The sequence below is a fragment of the Schistocerca americana genome, chromosome 3 (assembly GCF_021461395.2).
Source record: "Schistocerca americana isolate TAMUIC-IGC-003095 chromosome 3, iqSchAmer2.1, whole genome shotgun sequence".
In the NCBI taxonomy this organism is placed as follows: Eukaryota; Metazoa; Arthropoda; class Insecta; order Orthoptera; family Acrididae; genus Schistocerca; species Schistocerca americana.
The window spans coordinates 700526221-700553468 of NC_060121.1; the positions used below are offsets into that span (position 1 = coordinate 700526221).

At 45.6% G+C, this 27248-nt stretch overlaps 1 protein-coding gene across 1 annotated transcript in view; it reads right to left on the bottom strand.

Moving 5' to 3' along the window:
- Nucleotides 1-20976, bottom strand: part of LOC124606321 (transcription factor SOX-1-like) — a 118965-nt gene extending 97989 nt beyond the window's left edge. Inside the window, exons 1-2 of the mRNA XM_047138304.1 lie at nt 20818-20976; nt 13965-14143 (exon numbers count right to left, since the gene is read on the bottom strand). Coding sequence (XP_046994260.1) covers nt 13965-14143; nt 20818-20976 — 338 coding nt within the window. The remainder of the gene's footprint in view (nt 1-13964; nt 14144-20817) is intronic.
- Nucleotides 20977-27248: the final 6272 nt, after the last annotated feature.

A 27248-nucleotide genomic window follows, 5' to 3' on the forward strand; every position in this document is an offset into this window, starting at 1 on the left:
TGCGGCTCCTTTCCTCGGCTGCAGCGGAGGCGACCCGGCAGTAGACCATAACAAAGTTGCCACCGAAAGTCGAGGAAGTCTGTATTTACTTTGGCAAGGGCGGCGCCGGCGCGGCAGTATTTCGCGACCGTAAAAGTGACGTCACGGTGGGCGGAGTGTTTAGCCGCAAGCGCACGTAATGAGGCCGCTTGTTGAAAGTGGGGGCAGAAAAAGCCCGCCCGACACGTGCCACGTGCCTCGGCGCCACCGCCCAAAAAGCGGCGCCTGCTGTCTGCTGTCTGGCGACCACGTGGCTGAGCCGCAGGTGCGGGGCGACCCGCTGCACCAGTGCCGACACTCCAGTTTATCCACGCAAATATCTTGTCAACACTGGACGACCCTAAGGATATCTACTGTAGATTCATCTCGTCAACATTTAGGTGTGACATACTGAATCCAATTTGGGTTAATATTTATGTACGACACAGGAAACTGTGTTGTTCTTCGTTTCTCTGGTTTCGAAGAAGTACAGTGTTTCTAAAGTACATGGACTGTAAAGGTGCGTTCAAAGGGGAATATTCCCGAACAGTCTAGAAAATTCTAGAACATTCTGGAATATTCTAGAAGTCTCTAACCTTCTGCAAGATTATATAAAACTCCGCAACATTCTAAAACATTCTCCAGCATTCTCGAAAATTCTAGAAGAAACATTCTGGTCAACCGCAGCCACATCAGCTCTCGATTGCCAGTTGCTTCACCGATTTCCCACCAGAAATCCGTTGGTGCGATGCCCTCTGTTGATGCCCACATCTTCGAATGCAACCCCCCTCAATTCCAAACAGAAATCTTGTTCATGGATGGGAGCTGGACGGCTACCATGTCATTTAACCTTCGTGGGGCTGCAGGCATGTGTTGCTGAGCTATAACGTCACACACGGAGAAATCACTCTTGTGTTCATCTTGTATAGTGATGTGAGCATAAAGTGATGCTATGGACCTTGATTTCTGAGATACATAATTAAAATTTCTGACGTACTAAAGCTACCCGTCACGCTCCATTATTTTTAGCTCCATTCGCATAGCAGGGAACAGTCACTACTTACCAGTAGTAAATACACTCCTGGAAATGGAAAAAAGAACACATTGACACCGGTGTGTCAGACCCACCATACTTGCTCCGGACACTGCGAGAGGGCTGTACAAGCAATGATCACACGCACGGCACAGCGGACACACCAGGAACCGCGGTGTTGGCCGTCGAATGGCGCTAACTGCGCAGCATTTGTGCACCGCCGCCGTCAGTGTCAGCCAGTTTGCCGTGGCATACGGAGCTCCATCGCAGTCTTCAACACTGGTAGCATGCCGCGACAGCGTGGACGTGAACCGTATGTGCAGTTGACGGACTTTGAGCGAGGGCGTATAGTGGGCATGCGGGACGCCGGGTGGACGTACCGCCGAATTGCTCAACACGTGGGGCGTGAGGTCTCCACAGTACATCGATGTTGTCGCCAGTGGTCGGCGGAAGGTGCACGTGCCCGTCGACCTGGAACCGGACCGCAGCGACGCACGGATGCACGCCAAGACCGTAGGATCCTACGCAGTGCCGTAGGGGACCGCACCGCCACTTCCCAGCAAATTAGGGACACTGTTGCTCCTGGGGTATCGGCGAGGACCATTCGCAACCGTCTCCATGAAGCTGGGCTACGGTCCCGCACACCGTTAGGCCGTCTTCCGCTCACGCCCCAACATCGTGCAGCCCGCCTCCAGTGGTGTCGCGACAGGCGTGAATGCAGGGACGAATGGAGACGTGTCGTCTTCAGCGATGAGAGTCGCTTCTGCCTTGGTGCCAATGATGGTCGTATGCGTGTTTGGCGCCGTGCAGGTGAGCGCCACAATCAGGACTGCATACGACCGAGGCACACAGGGCCAACACCCGGCATCATGGTGTGGGGAGCGATCTCCTACACTGGCCGTACACCACTGGTGATCGTCGAGGGGACACTGAATAGTGCACGGTACATCCAAACCGTCATCGAACCCATCGTTCTACCATTCCTAGACCGGCAAGGGAACTTGCTGTTCCAACAGGACAATGCACGTCCGCATGTATCCCGTGCCACCCAACGTGCTCTAGAAGGTGTAAGTCAACTACCCTGGCCAGCAAGATCTCCGGATCTGTCCCCCATTGAGCATGTTTGGGACTGGATGAAGCGTCGTCTCACGCGGTCTGCATGTCCAGCACGAACGCTGGTCCAACTGAGGCGCCAGGTGGAAATGGCATGGCAAGCCGTTCCACAGGATTACATCCAGCATCTCTACGATCGTCTCCATGGGAGAATAGCAGCCTGCATTGCTGCGAAAGGTGGATATACACTGTACTAGTGCCGACATTGTGCATGCTCTGTTGCCTGTGTCTATGTGCCTGTGGTTCTGTCAGTGTGATCATGTGATGTATCTGACCCCAGGAATGTGTCAATAAAGTTTCCCCTTCCTGGGATAATGAATTCACGGTGTTCTTATTTCAATTTCCAGGAGTGTATGTCCGCCACAGATCTGAGATAAACTTTATGGTCCATTACCTACTTCGGCTACGTACACACTGAAACTGGCCTCGTGTTCTTGCTCTTGTTTACTCTAAGACAGAAGACTAAGATAACCACCGCTAAAGACTGACTTTTACCATAGCATAACCAACTGACAGAACTGACAGTTGCCCACAGTTGCTGATTTGTGCAGATTGCCTCGAAATTCATTACGATTTGTTAGGCTCAAATTAAAAAGTAGAATGGTTCGTGTTAAGTCTAGAACTCCGCTAGCAGAACAATTTTTCACGATACACACCATAGTCCTGTGCCGCTGGCTGTTCTACATTTGGCCGGCCGCGGTGGTCTAGCGGTTCTAGGCGCGCAGTCCGGAACCGCGCGACTGCTACGGTCGCAGGTTCGAATCCTGCCTCGGGCATGGATGTGTGTGATGTCCTTAGGTTAGTTAGGTTTAAGTAGTTCTAAGTTCTAGGGGACTGATGACCACAGTAGTTAAGTCCCATAGTGCTCAGAGCCATTTGAACCATTTTTTTGTTCTACATTTGGCTCAGTGGCGGTAAACGCTCTCTGCAGAGAACGACATTTCAGACGTTCTGGAGACGACAGTGATTGCTTGTTTTGAAAAATAATGAATTTTCCGTCACAACTATAACGATCCCATTACCAGATCTGAAAAAGGCCGGCAACAGTTGGAACTGGGAATTCCGTATTGAAACATTGTTGCCGTTATGCCGGCAAATTCTCGTACATTGTTTTCCAAATAATCTCTGCCAGCAATTCTGAGGTCCAAGTCTGGAAAAATGCACAGTCTACAATTGAGGAACACAATCTTAAATAATAGCCCTGCGCCAGTTTGTAATATATAACATGTGCTTTAACGAAACAGAATTATCGAATATATTCTGGAATCATTCGAAGACAGATTCGGTTTTATGTCACGGATGCTGTGGTATCGATAGCTACGATGCCACGGCGTAGGTGAGAGTTAAGTTGGCACCACGACCGACACCGACGATAGCGCCCTCTAGCAGGCGCTGTGGAGCTCTACGAACTTCGCTCCGGATTCAGCCCATTTGATCAAGAGCACACGGCCGGAACACTTCACTTCAGCTTCGCACCTACGTACTAAGTTATGTATGCCTCTGTAAATATTCATGCACCAGTAAACCACTTTTACTCACTCTCAGTACCGACGTGTTTTACCTCACCTGCTCCTAGTCGCTTCCTTCATTCAGCCAACCTTTCAGTTTTCAGGAGAACCCACGCGCAGCCTTCCAGGCGGGATAGAAAAGATGTATTATTTCTAATGCTTTAAAAATACTGCACATCCATGTGCACTTCATGTTAAACAGTGTCATTATTTTCATTTCTTTACTGCTAAAGTTTAATTTTTCCCCGAAAAATAGGCAGTGCTGTGTCGGGCTCCAGACAGCGAGCGGCTCGTAACACGTGCTTCGTTTGCTATACTATACTGATAAACCGCCTCTGTTCTGTTTGTCACCACGTTGACACGAGGCTTCCAAAACCGAATTTCGTGAACCGATTTCCCAATACCGCTTCTTGTTGGTTATGAAGACATTCCATTGTCGATTCTTGAAATGCTGTTCTAGTTGCCAGATTTCCTCTTGCACAGTCGTTTTTTGCTCTATTGTAATCAATCGCTTTTGAAATGTGCTCGAGTTGTCAAGTTACGCCTTGTTTCCAAAAATTTTCGGCCAGAATGATTGGAGTGACACTATGTCCAGTGGAGGAGAAGTAGAAAAATTGGACTCCGTTATTTAAATAAAGAGAAACAGCCACTGTACTGACTAAATTAGAGATCGGAACATCTTATTTCCAGAGGCCATTTCCGTAAAACAACTGAGGATCGGAGAACCTACGTCTGACCGAGCTAACAGAACCCATTCCGGCCTTAACATATAAACACGACAGCGAGAAACGATTTCCGAAGTTCGAGTCTTGTCTTTCGGAAGTTGTGTCTCATATAAATCTAACATGTACACCGTGCGACACTATTAAAGGATCACTTTTTGGGAGGAATCCATAATTTTCTCCCATTATCACATATAAGTTTGGAATTTGGAACAAAGATGCCTTCAAAATTACTCTGTAACGGTGCTGTGATGGCACTCTCGGGATTGCCGACGCTTCAAACAGCAAGGTGTCCCACACATGAGGAAAAAAAAGCCAGAGGTGAGAGGTTAATGTAGGCTGTAAGGTGGATTAATGCTGTCACATTGGCACCAAATTTCACCGTAATTCTGCCCAATGCTACCGCTATATCACGCGATATGTAGGTCGTTACATATCTACTTACACACATTTCACCGCTTTTTTTTTTATGCCTCTGCGGCGGGGGTCAGAACCGGCGGCAACCAACGTTGAAATCACGAAGTTCTCTTATGGGCGGCCAAGGGAAAAAGTGGTTCAAATGGCTCTGAGCACTATGGGACTTAACATCTGAGGTCATCAGTCCCCTAGAACTTAGAACTACTTAAACCTAAGTAACCTAAGAACATCACACACATCATGCCCGAGGCAGCTTTCGAACCTGCGACCGTAGCGGTCGCGCGGTTCCTGACTGACGCGTCTAGAACCGCTCGGCCACACTGGCCGGCCAGAGGAAAACATTTAAGACACATCGCCACCCAGAAGCTACCCGAAATGACCTCAGGGGCTGGCGTAAAGGACGTCAATGAAACCACTCCTTCCTTGTCGCGTAGATTCCCACACATTTTGTGGTCGAAAACGACAATTCGCAGTGCCGTGTGGCTGCAACAAGAGACGCTCTTGACAACGTTTGACGCTGCTGCCACCGCCGGGGCGTTTCAGTCCTATTCTAAGGACATTGTAAGGTTGCAACACCACTGATCCTGATCTGACCCCTATGGAGTGTAGGGAGACTACAGTTTTTGTTTTGATATACAGAGTGGAAACACTAGGGACAGCTGAAAATCATTCGATAAAATTCGAACGTGATATGAAGCAGCGAAGGGTGTTTAGGCTTTTCCAGCCCTCGTGTTCCGCTTCTCCCGTGACGTGATCACGGTGGGGGGAGATGGAACATTAAGGGTACGTCGAAGACACCCCAGTTTGGCAGCACCCTCGGTGCCACCAACACACCTTTGTTGAGCAGAGGAGCGAGGAGGAGGAGTGTTTAACGTCCCGTCAACATTGAGGTCATTAGAGACGGAGCACAGCCTCGGATTAGAGAAGGATGGGGAAGAAAATCACCCGTTCGCTTTCAAGGGAACCAGACCGGCATTTGCCTGAAGCGATTCATGGAAATCACGGAAAACCTAAATCGTGATGGCCGGGCGCGGGTCCAGTGTGCTAGCCACTGAGCCACTTCGCTCGATCTTTGTTGATCATGTTAAAAATGAAGCTTTCAGAAACTTCGATACACTTTGGGACTCGCGCTGTTCTAGCGCCTGAGTGTTACGCAACCCCTCGGACACCCGTTAGGTTTCAGCAGGGCATTATTGTCTGACATAATATGTAATGTTTTCGTAGTTTGATGTACTTTTTATATGACCTAATGAACCAATGTCCTTCTGAATGGAGAATTAAACAAAGTAGTATGAAACAGAGGTCTTAGTTTCCGACTGCACTTTCATTTTCACCTTAATTACTTGATAAGTGATCGAATCAAAACCGTCCACTGCGACCGTCATACTACCTACAGTAGGGACGTCTGCACAGTGTACTGGCCTTATTCGCTCTACCGGGAGAATGCACGACCCTCTTACGAGAAGTCCCGGTCAGACACAGAGCTCCCACATCCAAACCTTAAACACAAAAGCCATTTTAGTGCTAGTACCAACTGGCTAGCGCCGTTTATACAATAATCAGCACCTCATTAAGGGAGTAGTAAAGGAAATCATAAAAGAGAACCAAATGTAATGCTCTAATTACTAGTCAAACAAAGTCGAAGGAAAATTCGGAAGGTTGTGGACTTCATCACACTGAAAAAACCATGTAGATCGTAGAGTAATTCAAAATGTGAAGCACTCTTATTTCCAAATATTAGATTTTCTTACTCCATTTTTTGTGCCGTTTGTATTTTAGTGCCGCACGTACGTTCGTCAGCTTAGGTGTCCGGTCATTCCAAGTTGTGTAGTGACTATGATAAGCGTACAGCATCTGTGTTTCTAATTAAATGAATGACGGAAAGCAAAAGGATACGACCCAGATACCTCTGAAGGAGAGCTAAGGTTAGCATTCCCCTACACTGGATTGGAATGATCACCAACAGCCGGCCGCTGGCGGCCGAGCGGTTCTAGGCGCTTCAGTCTGGAACCGCGCGACCGCTACGGTCGCAGGTTCGAATCCTTCCTCGGGCATGGATGTGTGTGATGTCCTTAGGTTAGTTAGGTTTAAGTAGTTCTAAGTTCTAGGGGACTCATGACCTGAGATGTTAAGTCGCATAGTGCTCAGAGCTATTTGAACCATTTGATCACCAACAACAGTATTTATACCTCCACATAATAATAAACTGCACAGAATTTCGTAACTGAATCTAGGAAATTGACTTATAATTTGGCACTCAAAAAAATGTAAACGTTGACCTGCTCTCTCATTGCAGATCAAATTCCAGCAGGAAAAAATCTTTGAAGTCCAAGATTCGCACAGGATATCTCCAGATCGAAGGTTCTCAAGCTAGTAACTGGTAGCGACATCTCCCACGGATGTGGGAGAATTATTCAGTTCAGGTGGCATGAATAGATTCTGAGTTGCCACGTCGACGCCATCATCATTATTAACGGAGAAGAGGGTTTGTAACAAGATGTGCCACTGTTTCTCACGTGTTATAACGCTGGCTCCTGTCCACAAGTGCTGACCTCTACGACTGTTTGCCAAACGTTGGGCAACATTCCTTGGAAATCTTCCATCCGACGTAAAAACGCGCCCTGCGGAAATTGGATGATTATATAATAGTATTTTGATTCAATTAGTAGCCACGCTGTCATAACAGTCTATCATTCACGACTGATTGACATTGCTGTGAAGAACCAACGTTAATCCGTCGGTATATTTTTGTCTATCAGCGATCAAGTATTTGAATCAAGTCATGTAATTTTCTTTAAAATAACCACGAAACTCCAGATTTTGTTGACAAATAATTTGCTTCATTTACTGACTCTCCATTCATAATATTTCCAAGTCTATATTTCTAATATTTTAGAACAGCGACTGCTATATATGAACCCTTGTTGAGGAACCTGCCGGCTAGCCTCCTGTTTCGAAGCTCGTCATCTGTACTCTACCCTATTTCTCTTACTGTGGATGCCTGGTAATCTCTCCACAAGCTCACTTCTCTTATTGCGGCAATTTTACACTTTTATGCTGCATCATTTAAACATAAATCGTTTCGATAAGGCTGACAGCACTGGTTTAACAGTGGAATGCCCCAACCTCGCTGTTGTTCTTGTGAGTTAGTTTTGTTGGTTCAATGAACAACTTTATTCCTAACGACTTTGGATCATTTTGAGTCCCCTGTTGTCCGTATGCACCAAGAAAGAAATAAGGAGAGTGGTTCCTATTCTGTAATCTGACGACTTTAAGCTGCGGAAGTCATTCGCAGACTGCAGATGAAATATGATAATATAACTATCTTTATGATCAAAAAATTTTCGATTGGATGAATCGCTTTAAAAGTAAACGTGTATTCGTCTGCGACGAAGAGCGTTCTCGTAGACCATCCACTACGAAAACGTACAGAAACTTTGAGACAGTCAGCAAATAATTCGTGCCAGAATTGACAATTGTATTGTATGGAACTGGGTACCTAGAAACGAAGGAGAGAGGCTTCGTCCCCGCCTAACCCTCAGTGGTTCGGGCGGATTCGTACCGAGGACTGGCACGCCCTGCAGCCCGGAAATTTTTTAAACATAGCTGCCCTTCAGCGACGGTGCATGTAGAATCTTGAGAGTACGGGAAAATAACAGCCAACCAGTTGTAGAAATACAGGTTTATTAATCTTTCACCATGGTTTCAACAAACACAAATTTGCCTTCCTCAGAAGAAAACTGGACCAGTTGAACAAATTATCACAAAATAGTTACAAATGGCAACCAGAGAAGGAACCAAATTTGATAAAAAAAAATTTCTTGGAAGAGTATAGTCACTCGTGAAATCACATTTTGACACAAACGAATGCTTATGCCATAACGGTCTTGTCTAGTGCAATTGTGCATGTCACCCACAAATATCAACAGTTAAAATGCATAATTGAAAGTAGTAAGCCAATGAAGCAGCGCTTTGTCGTAAAACCTTAAAATGAAACACACGTGACATTGGCTCCAGCAGACCTTTAGTATGTCACACACAAGGCTAGTGATATAAGCCGACTGCCTAATAACGTGCATGCTCTGGCGACAGTAAACTGCGGCAGGTGACGCTTACTGAGCAAACGTGTAGCTGCACTGAACAGCCAATGTCTGATTCAGCAAATAAAACGGTGAATAGCTAATATTGAAACAGAATAAAACTAATGAAAATAGGACAAAAGCAGAGAAAACGGCGAGGGGGGAGGAGGGCCTTAACCAGAAGATTCGAACGTAACAGTATAATTATGAAACCAATACACTTCGTAAGGCATGTTGACATAATGTATGAAACCATAAATACATAGAGCCGTGTTAACGAGCACGTAACTCACTTGAAAGAGAAGATGCTTACGAGAAGGAGTGTAACAGATTAAAAGACAAGCAAAAAGGCGGGGGAGGGGGTAGGCGTGGAGGGGGATTACTATAACCTATGAAGTAACAACTAAGGGATTAAATTTTGATGAATCCTGCAGAATCGGTAAGCTCCACTTATCGTCAATGCCTGCAGATCTTACAAGGGGAGACCAAGACGTTGGGATGACGGATTTACTTCAAACTTCGTACAACTTTAATAGGACATTAAAACACAAAGTAGTGAGGTGCACTATTCTGGCAATTCCTAGAAAATCACAAGAGAAGTTTTACACGTCTGTTACGTGACTGATGTATCTGTCCATAGGTGACGAACGTTAGGGTTCATGGTGGTCGAATGGTTAGCGTACGAGCTTCGTAAGACGAATGTGTAGGAGGCGACGGCTCTTGATTCCTTCTGAAACCTTCATTTTTGTAGTACAAGTGTAAACTCTATGATATTCAAAAAATTTGCACGTACACTATTCGTTCTTGCTACATTAGCAACGTCTCCCCGCTGCGCAGGTTAAGCACCAAATGAGGCCTGCCTCTGTGTCTGCAGTTCGACGTCGAGGTGCAAAGTAGTCCCGGGTATCTTACCAGATTGATGTATAGGGGATTTCGCAAACCACAACAGTCATACATTTTCAAGAAAACTCTATGCGTTTCTTCATATACTTGTCGATAGTTGTAAATATAGTTGTTCTAATAATTAAATTTAATTAAAAATAGTACGTAGTCAAATAACATGAAATTCACTAATACTTGCAAATACACTTGGAATTTTTTAATCATATTACCTCTCAAATGCCATATAAAATAAATAATACAACCAGTGATAAAAAATGTAGATTAAAAATTAAGTCACCTCATACACATTTGTCTGACGAAGCTCGAAGGCAAACCACATGACCATTGTGAATTCTTAACATTTCATTCCTACGCACAGATAGATCAGTTACATAATAGACACGTAAAACTTATCTTGCGATTTTCTCGGAATTGCCTGAGTGGTGCACGTTACTACTTCCACATTATGTTGTTTCAATGGCCTACTGTATAAAGTTTGAAGTTAATCTGCGATTCCAACATCGTAGTGCCCCCTTTTTAGTCAGTCGGCTCATGCCTCTAGCCTTGTACGTGCCATACTAGATGTCTGTGGTAGCCAAGGTCACTTGTGTTTCATTTTAAAGTTTTATGACGAAGCCTTACGCTATTGGGTTACTATCTTTAAACAGTTGATATTTGTGGGTGACATGCACATTGGTCTAGCCTTATGGTTTCAACATCCATTTATGCCATTACGTGATTTTACGAATGAATACGCTCTTCTAAAAATATTGTAATTATTTTTTATCGAATGTGGTTCCTTCTCTGGTTGACATTTGTACCTATTTTGTAATAATTCGTGCAATAGGTCCATTTTTCTTATGAAGAAGACAAATTTATGTTTGTCGAAACAATGGCAAAGATGATTACTGCTATCACACAACTGGTAAAATAATCCATTACATTCACGATCTTGCTTTGAGATGCTGGAGCTCCAACCATATAGTCCTGACCTAGCCCCTAGTGATATTTACCTCTTTGGTATGATGAAGGAGCACTTGTGTGTATTTGTCGGATGTCGAGTTTGTGGACGTGGTACAAGACTGGATGTTCATTATGTTGCAAAACTTTTTACAAGACGGAACTAGTGACTTTCTCAAGGGATGGACCATGAGGATAAGTTGAGAGAGGTTACGGAGAGAAAAATGTTACTTGTGACGTAGTTTTCCCAATAAAAAGCTTCTTTTTAGTGAATAACCTTTACAGTTTCTCATTTTCCTCGTTCACAGGAGTAATACTACTAAGTGATTTGAAACACGACGAAAAAATAATATTAATAGTAAGGATGATGATGTAACAATATGGGGAGATTTCTGGAAAAGTGCAGTGTATTTTTCAAGAAAAGCTCATAATGTACGATAGTGGTATATATTCTAAGCACTGGGCCGGCCGGAGTGGCCGTGCGTTTCTAGGCGCTACAGTCTGGAACCGCGTGACTGCTACGGTCGCAGGTTCGAATCCTGCCTCGGGCTTGGATGTGTGTGATGTCCTTAGGTTAGTTAGGTTTAAGTAGTTCTAAGTTCTAGGGGACTGATGACCACTATGTGACTTAACTGCTGAGGTCATCAGTCCCCTAGAACATAGAACTACTGAAACCTAACTAACCTACGGACATCACACACATCCATGCCCGAAGCAGGATTCGAACCTGCGACCGTCGCGGTCTTGCGGTTCCAGACCGTAGCGCCTAGAGCCGCTGGCCACTCCGGCCGGTCATCTCTTTGTGATCCGTAGCAGATGGGGCTGATCCTGTAAATAGAGAAGATCCAAAGAAGAGCAGTACGATTCTTTACAGGTTCATTTAGAAAACACGATAGCGTCACGAAGACGCTCAGTCGACTCCCGAGGCAGACGCTGTAGTAGAGGCGTTCCGCATCACGGCGTGGTTTACAGTTAAAGTTCCGAGAGCGAACGTTCTTCTTCCCACGAATACCTCGCGGAGAGACCGTGAAGATAAAATCAGAGAGTTTCGAAATCACAAACAGGCTTAGCACCAATCGTTCTTCCTGGAAAGTATTCGTGACTGGGTAGGAATGGGCGTAAGTGACATTGGTACACAAAATAACCTCCGTCGCATACAGTGTGTAGACACAGTGTAGATTTACAGGGGGCGATAGTTCGTACGAAAGTGCATCAGAGAAGCTGAGGGAACATCATTGCGAATGGTTGGATGAAAACTTTGCCTTCGCGACACCCTGTAGGTAAATGTAGAATCCTTATTTAATTAAGAGCACACCAGAATTCTGCTGCTTTCGTCGTATATCTCTCGTAGAACTCATAAGAATCTGACTGGAATGTTTTAAAGTGCAAATGGGAGAGGGACGGAGGGGGGAGGGAGTCCATTCAACCATTTCCCCCTCTCTCTATACTCAGATGTTTAGTTTTGGGTTGGTGCATAAGTTCCGAGTGCTTTCCCATAGTTAAAAAAAGATGCGCATAACAGAGACTTAAATAATGAATAATATATTCTCCTTCATTATTTACAACAGTCTGCCAACGCTGGGGTAACATTTCGATTCCGCGACAATAGAAGTCACGTGGGTTTGAGGCGAAGAGTTTGGTCAGCCATGTTCAGAGCTAATTTTCGTCCAGAAAGGAAGTTTCTTTAAGGTTGTTCGATAGAGGGCTGTAAAGGTGAAAATCCGAAGGCGGAAGATCAGGTGAATAAGGTGGACCCGGAATGATTCCTCGAAACAACTTCAGCCTGGAGTTTTTTGTCAGTCTAGCAGAATGCGGGCTGGTGTTTCACGCAGTCTTCCTGGTCATTGTTCTTGAAGTGCATCTGCAAGACGTTTCAGTTGTTGACAATGAACTTCAGCAGTAATCAGAATGAGATTTTCACTCTGCAACGAAGTGTGCGCTGTTATGAAACTTTCTGGCAGATTAAAACTGTGTGCCGGACCGACACTAGAACTCGGAACCTTTGCCTTTCGCGGGCAAGTGCTCTACCATTACACAGTTTTAATCTGCCAGGAGGTTTCAACGTCAGCAGTGGCGGTCATATGTCGGGGAAATAATTCGTAGTACACCACACCGTTGCTGTTCCACCAGGTGCATAACGTTACCTATTGTGAATGTGCTCAGGTCTTTTTACAGGGAGTTGCTGCTTTGTTTGGGCTCAGCCATTCCTTTTGTTTTCCGTATGTTAACGTAAGAACAGCATTTCCTGTCACCAGCAACAATACAGAACAGGAATGATCGGTGTTGTTCACGGCCCAGTTGATGACGTGCAAGCAGAGATGCGCATATGACCATCCGCAGATTTTTGTGATTTTCGCTTAGACTGCAGTACCCTTACACCCGATTTTTGAACCTTCCTATCGCACGTAAATGTTACACGTTGGTGTAATGACTACAATTTAGCACATCTGCCAGTTGCACAATGTACTGACGTGGATCATTGTGGATTAATACGTTTAAACGATGTTCAACAAACCCTGATGGTCTTCCTGAGCGTGCAGCGTCACTAATGTCAAAACGGTCCTCCTCAAAACGAGGAAAGTATTTTCTGGCCATGATCTGTCCAAGGCATTATACTCATATACAGCGCAAATGTTTCTAGCTGCCTCCGCTGCTGTCACCCCTCTAACAGAAGAGTATTTCGGAAATGTTCCCATTGGCACTCCATTTTCTTGCGTCCACAGCTCCACTCGCTATCTTCAGATGACAAAAAGACAATATGTAAACTGAAATAGCAACCATGAACTACAAATAAAAAAAGTTACCATCGATAAATAAAACCATACCAACCAGAATACCAACGTGCAAAATAAAAACGCTACGTATTTACGGACCAACCAACAAATACAACTTGCAGTAAGAGTACTGGCACAAGCTGTCTTCCGCCATGCAATCGACAGCGGCTTGCGGTGTATGGGCGAAGGAAAATATCACTAGAACAGAATTCGTATCCAGTTGTAAAGTAAATTATTTTCTGTGGCATACAGTGACGAAGTTTCTAACGAGTGAGAAAGACTCGAAACATCAACGGAAGTTTCGTTGACGCCCTAATGCCCCGCCTCGACATTTTTTTTATCGATCTCATTTAGGCGTCGTCGCCTGTGCCGACAGTAAGTGGTGCCGGGGCCGCAGGCGTGCCGGCCGCCCAGTGTAAACCACGGCTCAGCCGGAGGGTGGCGGGCCGGACGCTAACGAAGCGGGCGGGTCGTAAAGCGCGGCTGAGTGGCGGGGGTGCGGGGGCGGCGAGTGACGGCTTCCAGCAGCCGGCAGCGGCGGCCGGCCGCCACCCAGGAGGTGGCGTGGGGCGCTGCGCCGCGCTGTCAGCGTCGGCCCGCCGCCGCCGCCGCCGCCGCCGGGGCTCTCGAGCAGCCGCTGGCCTCAGACAGCCCTCTGACTCACCGACCACTCGCACGCTCTTCCGGAAACCGCGCCGCGCTCCGAGTGGACGCCACACTCGGGCTCCGGCTCAGCCCTCCTTTGAAACCACACGCCATGACCACCGATAGTTTACAAAATTTTGGGTAGGTGTGAGCAGAACTCGCCTAGGGTCCCGTACAATGTATACTGATAGTTCGTGGGCAACGGCCTTGCCGCAGTGGATACAACGCTTCCCGGGAGAGCACCGAAGTTAAGCGCTGTAGGGCGTGGTCGGCACTTGGATGGGTGACCATCCGGGCTGCCATGCACTGTTCCCATTTTTCGGGGTGCACTCAGCCTCGTGATGCCAATTGAGGAGCTACTCGACCGAAAAGTAGCGGCCTCGCTCAAGAATACCATCGTAACGACCGGGAGAGCGGTGTGCCGAGCCCACGCCCCTCCTATCCGCATCCTCCATTGGGGATGACACGGCGGTCGGATGGTCCCGGTAGGCCACTCGTGCCCTGAAGACGGAGTGCTTTTTTTTTATATATATACAGATAGTTCATCCATCCCAGGATTAGAGAATCTCGACGATTTTTGCCTGTTATCGATATCGGTAATGGCAAGATATACGTCTATCCATCGCTGAGAAAACGCGGTCTTAATGGCAGGACGGACAGTCGGATTACAAATGACAAAAATTTTTTTCGTTTGATATAGTCACAGATTAACCATTTTTGAGTTTTTTCGTTCGCTTGCTTCCAGTCAAATACCAGCATTCTAGGTCAGTGGAAACTACCATATACGTCTTGATGACTAGATTAGTATCAAAATACCTTACATAAATGGCCGTATCTTTTAATTGCATTGACTTAGAAGCGTCAGTTCTGTACACTGCTAACATGCTGTAGCCCTTAATATGTGACAGTTCAACTTAATACGTGTACCCGTTTCTGAGAAAAGCGGATTTTAAGAGTAGCACTGAGACAGGCTGACAGGCTGACAGACGGACAGCAAAGTGATCCTATAAAGGTTCCGTTTTTACCGATTGAGGTACGGGACCCTAAAAAGGACCTGTTACCGAGTATGCAAGGTGTAGAGTTAGTACTTCAAATATTATGCCTCTCAAACGGCTATCGAAGATACCCATTCGCTAGTAAAACTCATTTTTCATGTATTTCAAAAAATGAAAGGTCAGAAACGGTCATCCGCAACTTTTTTTTTTTTTAACCGACCGATTCTGAAAATCAATGTCGCGTGCATGTGTCCCTCGAACCTAGGTCCATGCTTTCATTTGAACCTATGATTTTCAAAGTTAAGCTTCTGTTTATTGAGGGACTTTATCAGGAGCCCAAATACGGAAAAAGTATAAAAAAATCTGTACCAAAACACTTTTATTCTCATCACAATGAAAAACACGAAATATCACTTACAAATTTTCCAGATGAATGTGGCTTTGACATATCACATACCAACGACGAATATACAGGGTGTGCGAAGATTTCCCATAACACCTAGTACCGAATGTTAATTGATTTGATTTGTTTTAGCACAAATACTTACTTACGTATTAAATGTCCAATATCTTGGTATGTTCTCCATCATGCTGTAAACAGACTTCCATGCGTCTCCATGTTCTTCTTGACATGCTTCTGAGCGTGTCCGGTGACATAGAGCGAAATGCATCCTCAACAGTATTGTGCCGGTCTTCGTTTTTTGCGTAATGCCGTTCAGCCTCAATGACTCCGCATAAGGAGTTTTTAGGTGCTGTGAGGTCAGGACTCCTTGGTGGCCATTTAAAGGGAGCTGGTGTTGCTGACGAAACACGACCTGTCCACGTTCCTCGACGTTTTTCATCTAGTAACTCACTCGCTGCAAGAGCGTAGTAAGGAGGGCTACTTCTTTCTGCAACCATATGCGTTCTTTATGGTCCTTTTCCTCAACATGAGGTATTAAAAATGTTTGTAACACGTGCATATAAATTGCGCCACTCATAGTCCCTTCAAAAAAGTACTTGAGGCGCATTTGCTATATAACTCGACTATGTAATGAGGATTATCTTTGGCCTAAACGGTAATATTTATAGCACGTGAGCTGCGATAAATGGCACATTCATCTGAAAACATTATGTTGGCGCGGTTCCCTGCATTTGGAAATTGAATTAACAAAGCATGGTGTGCTAAAACGCGCTAATTCCGGTCTCTATCAGATAACTCGTTTACGAACGTCGGCCGAAAAGTCTGACCTCAAGGTATTTTTTCACATGATCTCGCCTTGTTGTCTTCGTCATACCGACTTCCGAAGCACCTTCACGTGTCGACTTCGAAGGAGATTGTTCAATCGAAAAAGAGAATCCGGCGCATGCTTCTTCTCGTGTCTTCTTCCTTCTACTCCGTTGTCTGTCTTCATTTCTGCCAAAACAAATGCGCGTCTTTCGCAGTCCATAAGTGCTGCCGTTCGTTGTGGAGCCCTATTAAACTTTTTTCTGGAATGCTTCCATAATCCATCTCATTGTCTGCCTTGTGTGTTGTCGTTCGTGCATCCACACACTTGTCACTAAGCACTCATTAACAGTGTACCTATGACCGCTCTCATATACCATGGTACAAATTAAAACTCGACTAAGAGTGCGACTGCGAAAACATATACCACATGAATTCCAACTATTGATAAGAATTAACGTAGCTACCAACCTCCACAATAACATTTGATACGGCGTACGAGAACTTCTCGTGCACCCTGTACATCCTACTAACTACTATGATGTGCAAACATCCCAGAACTAGTGAGGCGTAAGAAATTTTTCAAAAATAATATCTTTACATTTTTGAAAAAAAAAATCATATTTACCGTTGACTGTATAAATAATTTATTTTCACTATTGCAGTTTCTCCTTTAGGGCCATTATCAAGCGCAAAAGCTAAAAAGTAAAGAACGGAGTGTATACAGGGTTGTCACAAACAGTCTGAAAGGCTTGTAAGTGTGTTGCAGGATAGGTTGTGCTGAGAAATTACTGTAAAATATAAACTTTCACGGCCGGAAATGTCACAATTAATAAAATGTTAGCCGGCCGCAGATTCGCTGATAACATTGCAATACTCAGTGAAAGTGAGAAAGAATTAAGGCTCTTTAGAACAGACCGTACAGTCTAATGAGCAGTGAATATGGACGCAGAGTGAACCAACGATAATGGTACTAATGGGGAGTAGCAGAAATGAGATAAGCAGTTAACCTGACATCCAAACTGGGGCCACGTCGTAGATGAAGGGAAGGAATTGCGCTAAATTGCTGACTATAGATGAAGGATATGAGAAACAGGGTAGCACAGGTCGTGCTGCTTCGTTTTGAACAAACTCGATACAGAGGGTGTCCGCCAATTGCCTTGACCAGCACATTTTTCACATATCTTCTTCTTCTCTCTCTTGTGCCTTTGTCCCGCATCATCGCGTGGTCCGCGTGGTTGTTGACGAATTTGGCACGGTGGCCAGATGTGTTTCCTGTCGCCACCCCGTTTCCGTGAACCCCCTCCCCCTCGCCCCCAACTCCCTCGGGACGAGATATTCGTGTAACTGAGGAGGGACTTGGCTGCCGGCCCGGTATTCACCTACTGGGATGGGGGAATCCGTCTAAATATCACTTCCAGGCTGGCCGGCACACCGACCCCCGTCGCCAACCAACCGGGCGGATTCAGTACGCGGCCGGCGCACCTTCTCGTCCTGGAACGCGAGCTTGAACGCGTGCGGTTACGCAGGAGGGTATTCTCCAGATCTCTTCCCCATCGAAAACCTCTAATTTGCTGAGAAACTGACACACCATCTCTTGTTACCCACTACAATCGATAAAATTTGGGGTAGAGTCGAAGCAGCATGATCTCATGTACACGTATCTGTCATCCAGACCAGTTCAATGCGACACCTATCATCGTTACAGCCACTGTTTTTACCAAAGATGGCATCCGTCCTTACTGAATTTAACGCTCTGTATACTCTCAGATCACCCACAGGTTTAACTGGCACGCATGCTACAGCATACGCTACCAATATATTCCGAAACGCCGCGCATAAAAACATGATTTTTCATAGATGGGGTTCTATTGGTGACCGAAAGGTAGGGTCAAGTGTTTGGGGTAGCCCTCGGGCTGGCACCATTTGTATACCCGACATAAGGATCGTCTTAATGTAACCATCCTGCAGTACAGGGTTGAAGTTAGAATATTACACACTTCCTCCAGCTTAGGCAAATGGAGCAAATGAGTTTGTTCTTTTTGCGTTAGATGTAGTCTACAGTCTACCTTAAAGGGCTTACGAAGGCATCATTTAGTTCATGGGCGGTTCTTCATTAAACCAGAAAAAAGGATTTTCCACCATTTCTTCACCGTCAGTGGCGGATATCTAAATACCTAACCCCAAAAAATTGCTTAAATTTTAACGGTATATTCTTTGGGCATTTATTTAGAAGTTCCATCTTCCCGTTTTCAAAAATCGTCGTCCATTACCGAGAAACACCCTAAAAACATGGTTTTTGGGTACCAAAACCAAGACCGTGATGCGCAGTATAATCCAAATATCCAGATCTACAACAACTTTGAAAATTTTCTTTGTATCTTTATCTGTTTCCAAGCTACAGGTGTTCGAAGTTACCCTACATGGACACGTAAACTACGCACGTAAAATCCGTTGTGAAGCGAAAACATTGTTTATAAAGTGACGTAGCGTGGATAAATATACTATAAAGTCTCTCTGTTTTGATCATAAGGGTTCTTGGCGCCTCATGTTGTCATACTAAAGCACATGCAAAATTTTTGTGCACCCAAGATCTTGTCCAAGGTGTAAAATTAGTTCTGCGTTATTTCAATTTCATATAAAAACTTTGTGTCTTGCCTTACGGCAGGTCTTGTCATGGGGGAAGCCTCGTCAGAGAGGTCCACCGCATGAGCGTCTAGAGAAGTGATTCCAGTGCTAGTTTCCCGTTGCCTTCCATTGATGATGATGAAATGATAATGAGGACACTTTTTTTTCACTAACTGCTTATTTTTTATGACCCACCGTCTAATTTCTTATGGTGGGTCATATGTTGCCACTTAGCCGCTGTGACTGGGTCCGGGGTCCGAAGTGACTGAAAGTAACACCACCCCAGTTCCCGTCACCACTCACACCGTTGCCCGGGTCCCGCCACGTAGAGGCGGGCTCTATTTGTTTACATCCATTTGATATCTTTTTTGTGCTGCATTAGAAAAACTTATAACTAATACAAAATCAAGTGAGATATTAATAAACAAAACGAAATTAAATATGAGGACAACACAACACCCAGCCCCTCAGCGGATAAAAATCTCCGAACCAGCCGAGAATCGAACCCGGGTCCCTTGGCGTGACAGACCGCCGCGCCGACCACTGAGCTATCGGGGCGGACTTAAGTTCATATCCGAGTAGGTAAAATATCAACATTTTACTGTCCCGTAAAATTCTTTTCATACGTCTGACATAATTTTATGTAGTAGGGAAAAGATGGGAAACAGCAGGAAAATGCAAATATGCTCCTCCCTATTAAGATACTCTTAGTGAAAAGTGGGGTCCAGCTGCCTCGTTCTACCTTCCTCAGTGCCTTTAAAAATTTTCGAAAAAGTATTGACGTGCGAGCACAACCGCGCTTTTTTATGCTCAGAGAGAAGGAGACAGTGTCAGTGGAAAATAGACGGAGAAGAATAAATACCGGAAGATAGTAGACAGTAGCTATAGTACAGTAAGAGCGAGGGAGAAAATGGCAGCGTGAGAGAAAGATTGGGACGCATTGCCAGTGGGATGTAGTAGGCAGTAAGAGAATAGCCCTAGGAAAGGAGTGAAGGAGACAGTAACGGTGGGAGAGGAATAAAGAGCAGAAGAAAGTGTAAGTGGATGAATGTAAGCGTAGGCCTCCGCGGCCGTTGTCTTCTTGTGTAAGTGGATGAGTCAATGATAATGAGAGACAGAGTCTGTGACAACGACGAAGAGGAAGAGGGAGACTGTGGCAGGGAGAAGAGAGGGCAGCAGTGGGAAGGAATGATTGATAAGAGATGGCAAGAGGAAGGCAGTGGCAACGAGAGGAGACAGCGACAATATGACAGAACTGTGAGATAGGAGGCACAAAGAGACTATGGCAATGAGTTCGGCTGAAGGAATGAGAGGGAATGAGCAAGTGGGAGTGGACAGACATGAGCGACTTAACAGGGATGGACTAGTAGCTGTGATCAAGTTACAGTGAGGGGAACGTATGGAAGTGAGAGGTGAGTTGCATATTAAAAAGAGAGCGAATATGTTCTCATGCCAAAATTAGTTGAGAAACCTATAAAGGTGCTGAGAGAGGTAGAATGAGGTAGATGGTACCCCACCTTTTAGACCGAGTCTCTCAAAACACTAGCATATCAGCCTTTTTGGCGCTACGATAGGGGCGTTTTTCTGCTGGTCGTGTATTGTTCTTACTGTACTGTAGCGCACAATAAATGAAATTCCGTTATTTGCTATTTTCCTGTTGTTCCAATTTCGATGAGCAGATACTGTGCCTTCGTTGTGTATGGGGGGGGGGGGGGGGTGAGACGGCAGGGAGTCAGGTGCCGGCAGGTGTGGCATAAGCTCGGTGCGCCGTGGAACAGGCGCGGCAGGGCGCGGATCTCAGATCTGCGCGCGAGGAATCTGCAGCTGCCTGGCCACCTGGCGCCCCGGCGATACGCCCACAATGCGCCTCTGTTGCGACTTGCGTAACCCCCCTCCCCGGAGGCGCCGGCGTGTGCCGGCCGCGTGTCGCGTGCTCCGCTCCCCCAGCGTCTCCGTCACCGCGCTGCGCGTCGCGCCTTGTAAAGCAGGTCCCATTCTCGAGATGTCTCACTGTCTCAGGGGCTAATGGTAGGCTTCTTACAGCGCAACCCAGGGTGAGAAACAGTTGAAGTAGAAACACATCCCTAGTAACGAGCGGCAGTTCTCTTTCAAAAATGGTTCAAATGGCTCTGAGCACTATGGGACTCAACATCTTAGGTCATAAGTCCCCTAGAACTTGGAACTACTTAAACCTAACTAACCTAAGGACATCACACACACCCATGCCCGAGGCAGGATTCGAACCTGCGACCGTAGCAGTCCCGCGGTTCCGGACTGCAGCGCCAGAACCGCTAGACCACCGCGGCCGGCCAGTTCTCTTTCGTGTTAATTACTAAGACAACGCCAACTGTAAATCTGGCTGTTGTAGCTGCACATTTTTGCTTGGCACTCGCTTTAGTGGTGGCCGGTTCGTTTTCTGGTGGACGTAGCTTTCAACACCGTTTTCTAACTGACAGGGGGACTGTAGGTGGCGGCGAAAAATTGCTGATCCTTGGACTTCCTGCCAACGTCTCGAGTTCAAAGCTCTCCGCGCTAATGCAGTACAATGGCATGTGCCTTCAAGACCCAGCCAAAGGGTGGTATGGACACTTTCTTACACCCTTTTCCCCCATAACATTACACTTCTTCTGTCTTTCTCGGCATAACAATGACTGAAATATGTTAACATATTTGAAAATTTATGCTAATAAATTATGTTATAAAGGTGACCAACAAGTTTTCGTTCGAAGGCCGTGCACTCCAAAATCGGTAGGCCAAACAAAAAAAACATCGCCGTGTACGTTGAGGCAATCATCCCATCGACTTGTTGATACCCGTTTGATAAAACACCTCGTCCTGCTGCGTGATAAAGTCCGCAACTGTCTGCTGCACTACACCGTCCGACAAGAATCGTACACCTTTCGAGGTCTTTTTTAAGGGGCCGAAGGTGTGTTAACCGCATGGGGAGAAATCAGGACTACGGGGAGGGTGCGCAAGTGTCTCCCAACTGCGTTGGCGTAATGTCTGCTTCACGACATTTGCGATATGGGGACGTGTGTTATCATGAAACAGTTGCACCGTTTGTCGCTGTTTTCCTCGGACGTGTTGCTTTAATTGCACGCCGTAATTTCTTCAGCGTTGCACAGTACCGTTCCCCAGTGGTGGAGATATCAAGTTCCTCGAAATCGATAAGCAATGGGCCCCTCCCCGGACGTATTACTTTAATTACACGCCGTAATTTCATCAGCGTTGCACAGTACCGTGCCCCAGTGGTGGAGACAGCAAGTTCTTTGAAATCAGTAAGCAATGGGCTCTTCCCCGGACGTGTTGCTTTAATTGCATGCCGTAATTTCTTCAGCGTTGCACAGTACCGTCCCTCAGTGGCGGAGATACCAAGTTCCTCGAAATCAGTAAGCAATGGGCCCTGGTAATCAATCGACCGGCGTCTTGTGTCGAATCGCTACCAGTGCGGATCTTTGCGCACCACTATACAACAGAGGTTTTCGACAGGCCTGCTGCCCCACACACGTTCTTCATTCTCTTTGGATGTCCACCGGCAAGTCGATAAGACACGAATGTCACACTATCCCCTAGCCTTCATGGCGGTGCTTATCTACTACACGGGAGTCGCACTACGTTATATATACGCTGCAACAACGGCATCAATTGGAAACTTTTTAATCGCCCCTTATAATAAGTGAAACGTGAATGATGAACAGCCTGGACAAGAAAAGAATAGAACCTTTTGAAATTTGCTGCTACAGAAGAGCGCTGAAAATTAAATGGGTAGATCAGATAATTAGCTAAAATGTAATCACTCGAACGGGATAAAATAAATTTATGCCAAAAGAAGGAATCGGTTAATAGAACTTACTCTGAGATATCTAGAAATTGTGGCGGTAGAAGGGAGTGCAGGGGCTTAGACTGTAAAGGGAGACAAAGGTTTGACTTTACTAACCAGGTTGAAATAGATGTAGGTTGCAGTAGTTATACAGAGTTGAGCCTTGCACGCTGAGAGCTTCATCAAACCAGTGTTCCGACTCAAGATAACATCAACAAACAACTAGTATGTACAACTCTTTATGTAACATTTGGTCTGTTTTGTAATCTAAAAGCACTCCGTCTTCAGGCCATGAGTGGCCTACCGGGACCATCCGACCGCCGTGTCGAGGAGGATGCGGATGCGGATGGGAGGGGCGTCAGGGTCAGCACACCTCTCTCCCGGTCGGTATGATGGTATTCTTGACCGAAGACGCTACAATTCGGTCGAGTAGCTCCTCAATTGGCATCACGAGGCTGAGTGCACCCCGAAAAATGGCAACAGCGCATGGCAGCTGGATGGTCACCCATCCAAGTGCCGGCCACGCCCAACATCGCTTAACTTTGGTGATCCCACGGGAACCGGTGTATCCACTGCGGCAAGGCCGCTGCCACGTTTTGTAATCGAAACAACAGGCTAAAATAAAACAGTGAACAAACAAATAAAATATCCTGCGTTCGAACCTCGCTGTGGCGGCTTGTGAAGTGAGGGTATGTCATACTTTTGATACTGATGGCGTCTTTAAGATGGGTGACTCGACGTATGCCTCTGAATGTGTGTCTTAAATGGTTTATCTGTTAGATGTTTACGAAATGGAGTTATATAGAATACTTGAACACGTTCCCCATGAAGTGCTTGGTCTGAAGGTACACTCATATTCACTACCTACTTCAAGTTAAATCTCAGTTCATAAAGGGGTTGGTATTCTTCCTGCTTGAGAACAGTTTCTTAGCCATGAGGCTGCTTGAGGTTCGACATGTAACATATAACTTCCGCCTCTCTGACCAAGGACAAGCCAGTCTGGACCGACCGACCGCCGTGTCATTGTCAGCCAATGGCGTCTTTTGGATGTGGTATGGAGGGGCGTGAGATCAGAACACCTCTCTTCCTGCCGCTGTCATCTTTGCAGCTCTCGAAGCCGCTAATTCGCACTCAAGTTACTCCTCAAGGGGCATCACGAGGCAGAGCGGACCGCGTTCCAGTCCTCCTGGGAATACCGGGAATTGAACGCAGGTCCTTCCCATGGCAGCCCTGTATGCTGATCCCTCAGCTAAGGAGGCGAACTCGATCCATTTTCCTGCACATTAATTCCGATTCTTTGTGGTGAACATTAAGTAGCATTGCATCTGGTTGTTCAACATAATGAAAGACAATTCCATTTCCCGCTTTCTCTGTGTTACGATCGCAGTCATACACTTCGTACGATCAGCTGATTTCGGCGATGTGCCTTTTTGAAGTGCTTACGTGTAAGAGGTACATTTGTCATATAACTATACAGGGTGTCCCAGAAATGCTGCAACAAACTTCGATGATTTGTAGAGGGTATCTTGAGGAACAAAACGAGGAAGGCGTTTCCGGAAACGTCATTCAACGATATTATCGGGCATGGAAGCTATAGGCGCCAGCACTTGCCACTAGGTCACCGCTTTGCCAGTAAACGTGACTTTGCACACTCATGGATCGTAGGCGGAACGTCTCGCAATGTTGTTAGTTATTCGGTGATCGTGACTGATTGCCAAGATAGCCAGTGGAGAAGATGGAGCTATCTGCTGCGAAGACGGGCGTTGTTTCCTGTGAACGAGATACGTTATCTGGATGAGTGGCGGTTTCAGACACGGGTTTCCACCTGCAGTTTATATTTCTCCTGGAACCCTCTAAAATTTTGAATATTTTTAGATGTGTAGGAGAAAAATAAACTGCAGATGGAAACCCATGTCCGAAACCGTCATCCACCGAGGCAACAAAACATCGCACTCATAGGAGACAAGGCCTGTCTACGCAGCTGATAATTCCATTTCATCCCACTGGCGATCGTGGCAATCAGTCGCGATTACCGAATAATGAACAACATTGTGAAACAGTCTGTCTACGGTTCGTAATAGGGCCGAGCTGGAAAATAGAACTGATGATTTAAAACATTGTCGCTATGACCCCCGATATGAAGAAACTTATTACAGCATAATGCCAAAAGTTCTCACTTCGAATAGCCCATAAAGATTTCTGTTTGAAATATAAACCCTTTTCGCTCGCAATAATCGTCAGCAAATCACTTTCCCAAAACTCACTGACGGTACACATCATCATTTTTACGCGAAAAAGTGGGTAAGTTCCTGTCCAAGAACTAAATATTAAACTAAAAGTAGTCGGCACCAACATATCAGTTATGTACATTACAATAACAGTCGATTGCGCTATTCGATAGTCTAACTGAATTCGAATGTACCCTGGCCACAAAAGTTTGTTCCACATCTGGTTGTGTGTATTTTATTGCCATAAAGACATAGAGTAGAGGGAATAATGATTAAACTCAATAAATTAGAAACGAAGTCATTACATGGTGGGAAATTAAGCCATCCGTGACTTACGCCAATATTGCATTTTAGGCTACAGACTAGCCCCAATAACAATAACAATTTGTAATTGAGACTGTACTTCTGTACCCAGCGACGAAAGTAAAAAATATTAATGGCTACAGGGAAAAGAGTATAGGTGTCATAAAGATTCAGCCCCAAACTAAAGCGAAAACTTTCAGATATCAATTCTTTGCAGGAACCGTAAATATCACCAGGTCGAATTAGAATATTAAAGAATGGAGTGTGAGGAACACAGAGTGAAATGTATTCACATCTTATGTAGTCACCAACCTTCTCCTCTGACTGCGAAAATATTTTGCTGACGCGAACCTACACAGGGAGAAATTATAATAGTAATAAAATAAAAGAAATTAGAGTTCGCAAGGAAAAATTGAAAAGTTCGTATTTCTCACGTGCTCTTCGGAAGTCGAACGGTAGAGAAACAGTTCGATGAACCCTCTTCTAGGCACTTACATGTGAATTGCAGAATAGACTTGTAGTATGTAGCTGTTTTTGAAGCATTTGTTCCGTTGCTGATAGGTGAGAAGATATTGAAAATAATTCTTCAGTGACTCTGTAGAAAATACTGCATTAACATTAATCAGTTCCTTATAAGTAGTTCGCTGGGTATGACAGTAAGTACGTAAAAAGAGAAAAATACTTTGTTATATACCTTATGGACTCCAAATAACGACCAAAAGAAAAGCATGTTTCTCCCGAGACGATTTGTGTCTCGTACTCAGTAATTTGTAAGGAAATGGAGAGTCCTTTTTTTTCCTGGTCCAAACGTAATGTACTAGTAGTCAAAAATATCTTTCAAACGTTATGATGAAATAATGCGTGATAATCACGATTTTCCTGAACCAAGTGAGAAAGTCTGTCCAACTAAAGCAACACTAGAATCTGGCAAAAATTGTTTTGTTATTGTTGAGTAACGCCTACCTCTAAAAGACACGAGTAGCTGTTGGCTCTGCCACTACCCCCACGTACCACTCCCACCTCTAGTATCACGTGACCTGGCACCATGAATCTACCAGTGTTTTCACAGTTGAAGAGGACATGAAGAATATTAAGTTGGATAAAATAACCAAAGCAGCGAGTGAAATGGAACTTACTTTGCAGACCAATCTCCAGGATTATTCGTGTACAGGTTCAAGAGTTTTAACTAAGTTGGAGTGGTACTGCTTATTCAGAATATTTCTCGTTAAAAACCTGTTCATTGACACCCTCGTGATTAGAAGTTATCATCACATTAAGAACGCCTGGGAAATAATTCGTTGGGTGCGGAAGAAGGCTGAGTAAATTTGTTTTAGTGCTCATCACAGCAGAGGCCGATCGATATTTTTAGGGTCACGGAGACGCTGAGACAGATAAGCGGAAAACGCCAGCGGAAGCGAGGCGGGACATGATATATCGACAGAGCGGCCGTATTACCGGGCCAGCGCGCGCCCTTTATCTGTACCAATATTTGAGGCGCACAACGACGGCATCGGCACCGCGGGCGCACCGTCCACACGTGGCGAGTGCCGCCTTCTCGACGCAGGCTTCGAGCCTCTGGACTGCACTTTCGCCGTCTCCCTCCTCCTCTCCCTCTCATTCTTACTCTCACTCTCATTCTCATTCTCCCTCCCCCTCTCGCTCTTAATCTCATTCTCACTCTCACTTTCATTCTGATCCTCGTTCTCCCTCCCCTTCTCCCTCTCATTCTCACTCTCACTTTCATTCTCCTTCTCCCTCCCCCCCTCGCCTTCAGTCTCATTCTCACTCTCACTTTCATTCTCATCCTCATTCTCCCTCCCCTTCTCCCTCTCATTCTCACTTTCATTCTCCTTCACCCTTCCCCTCTCCCTCTCCCTCTCCCTCTCCCTCTCACTAACCCACACCCTCACCCTCAC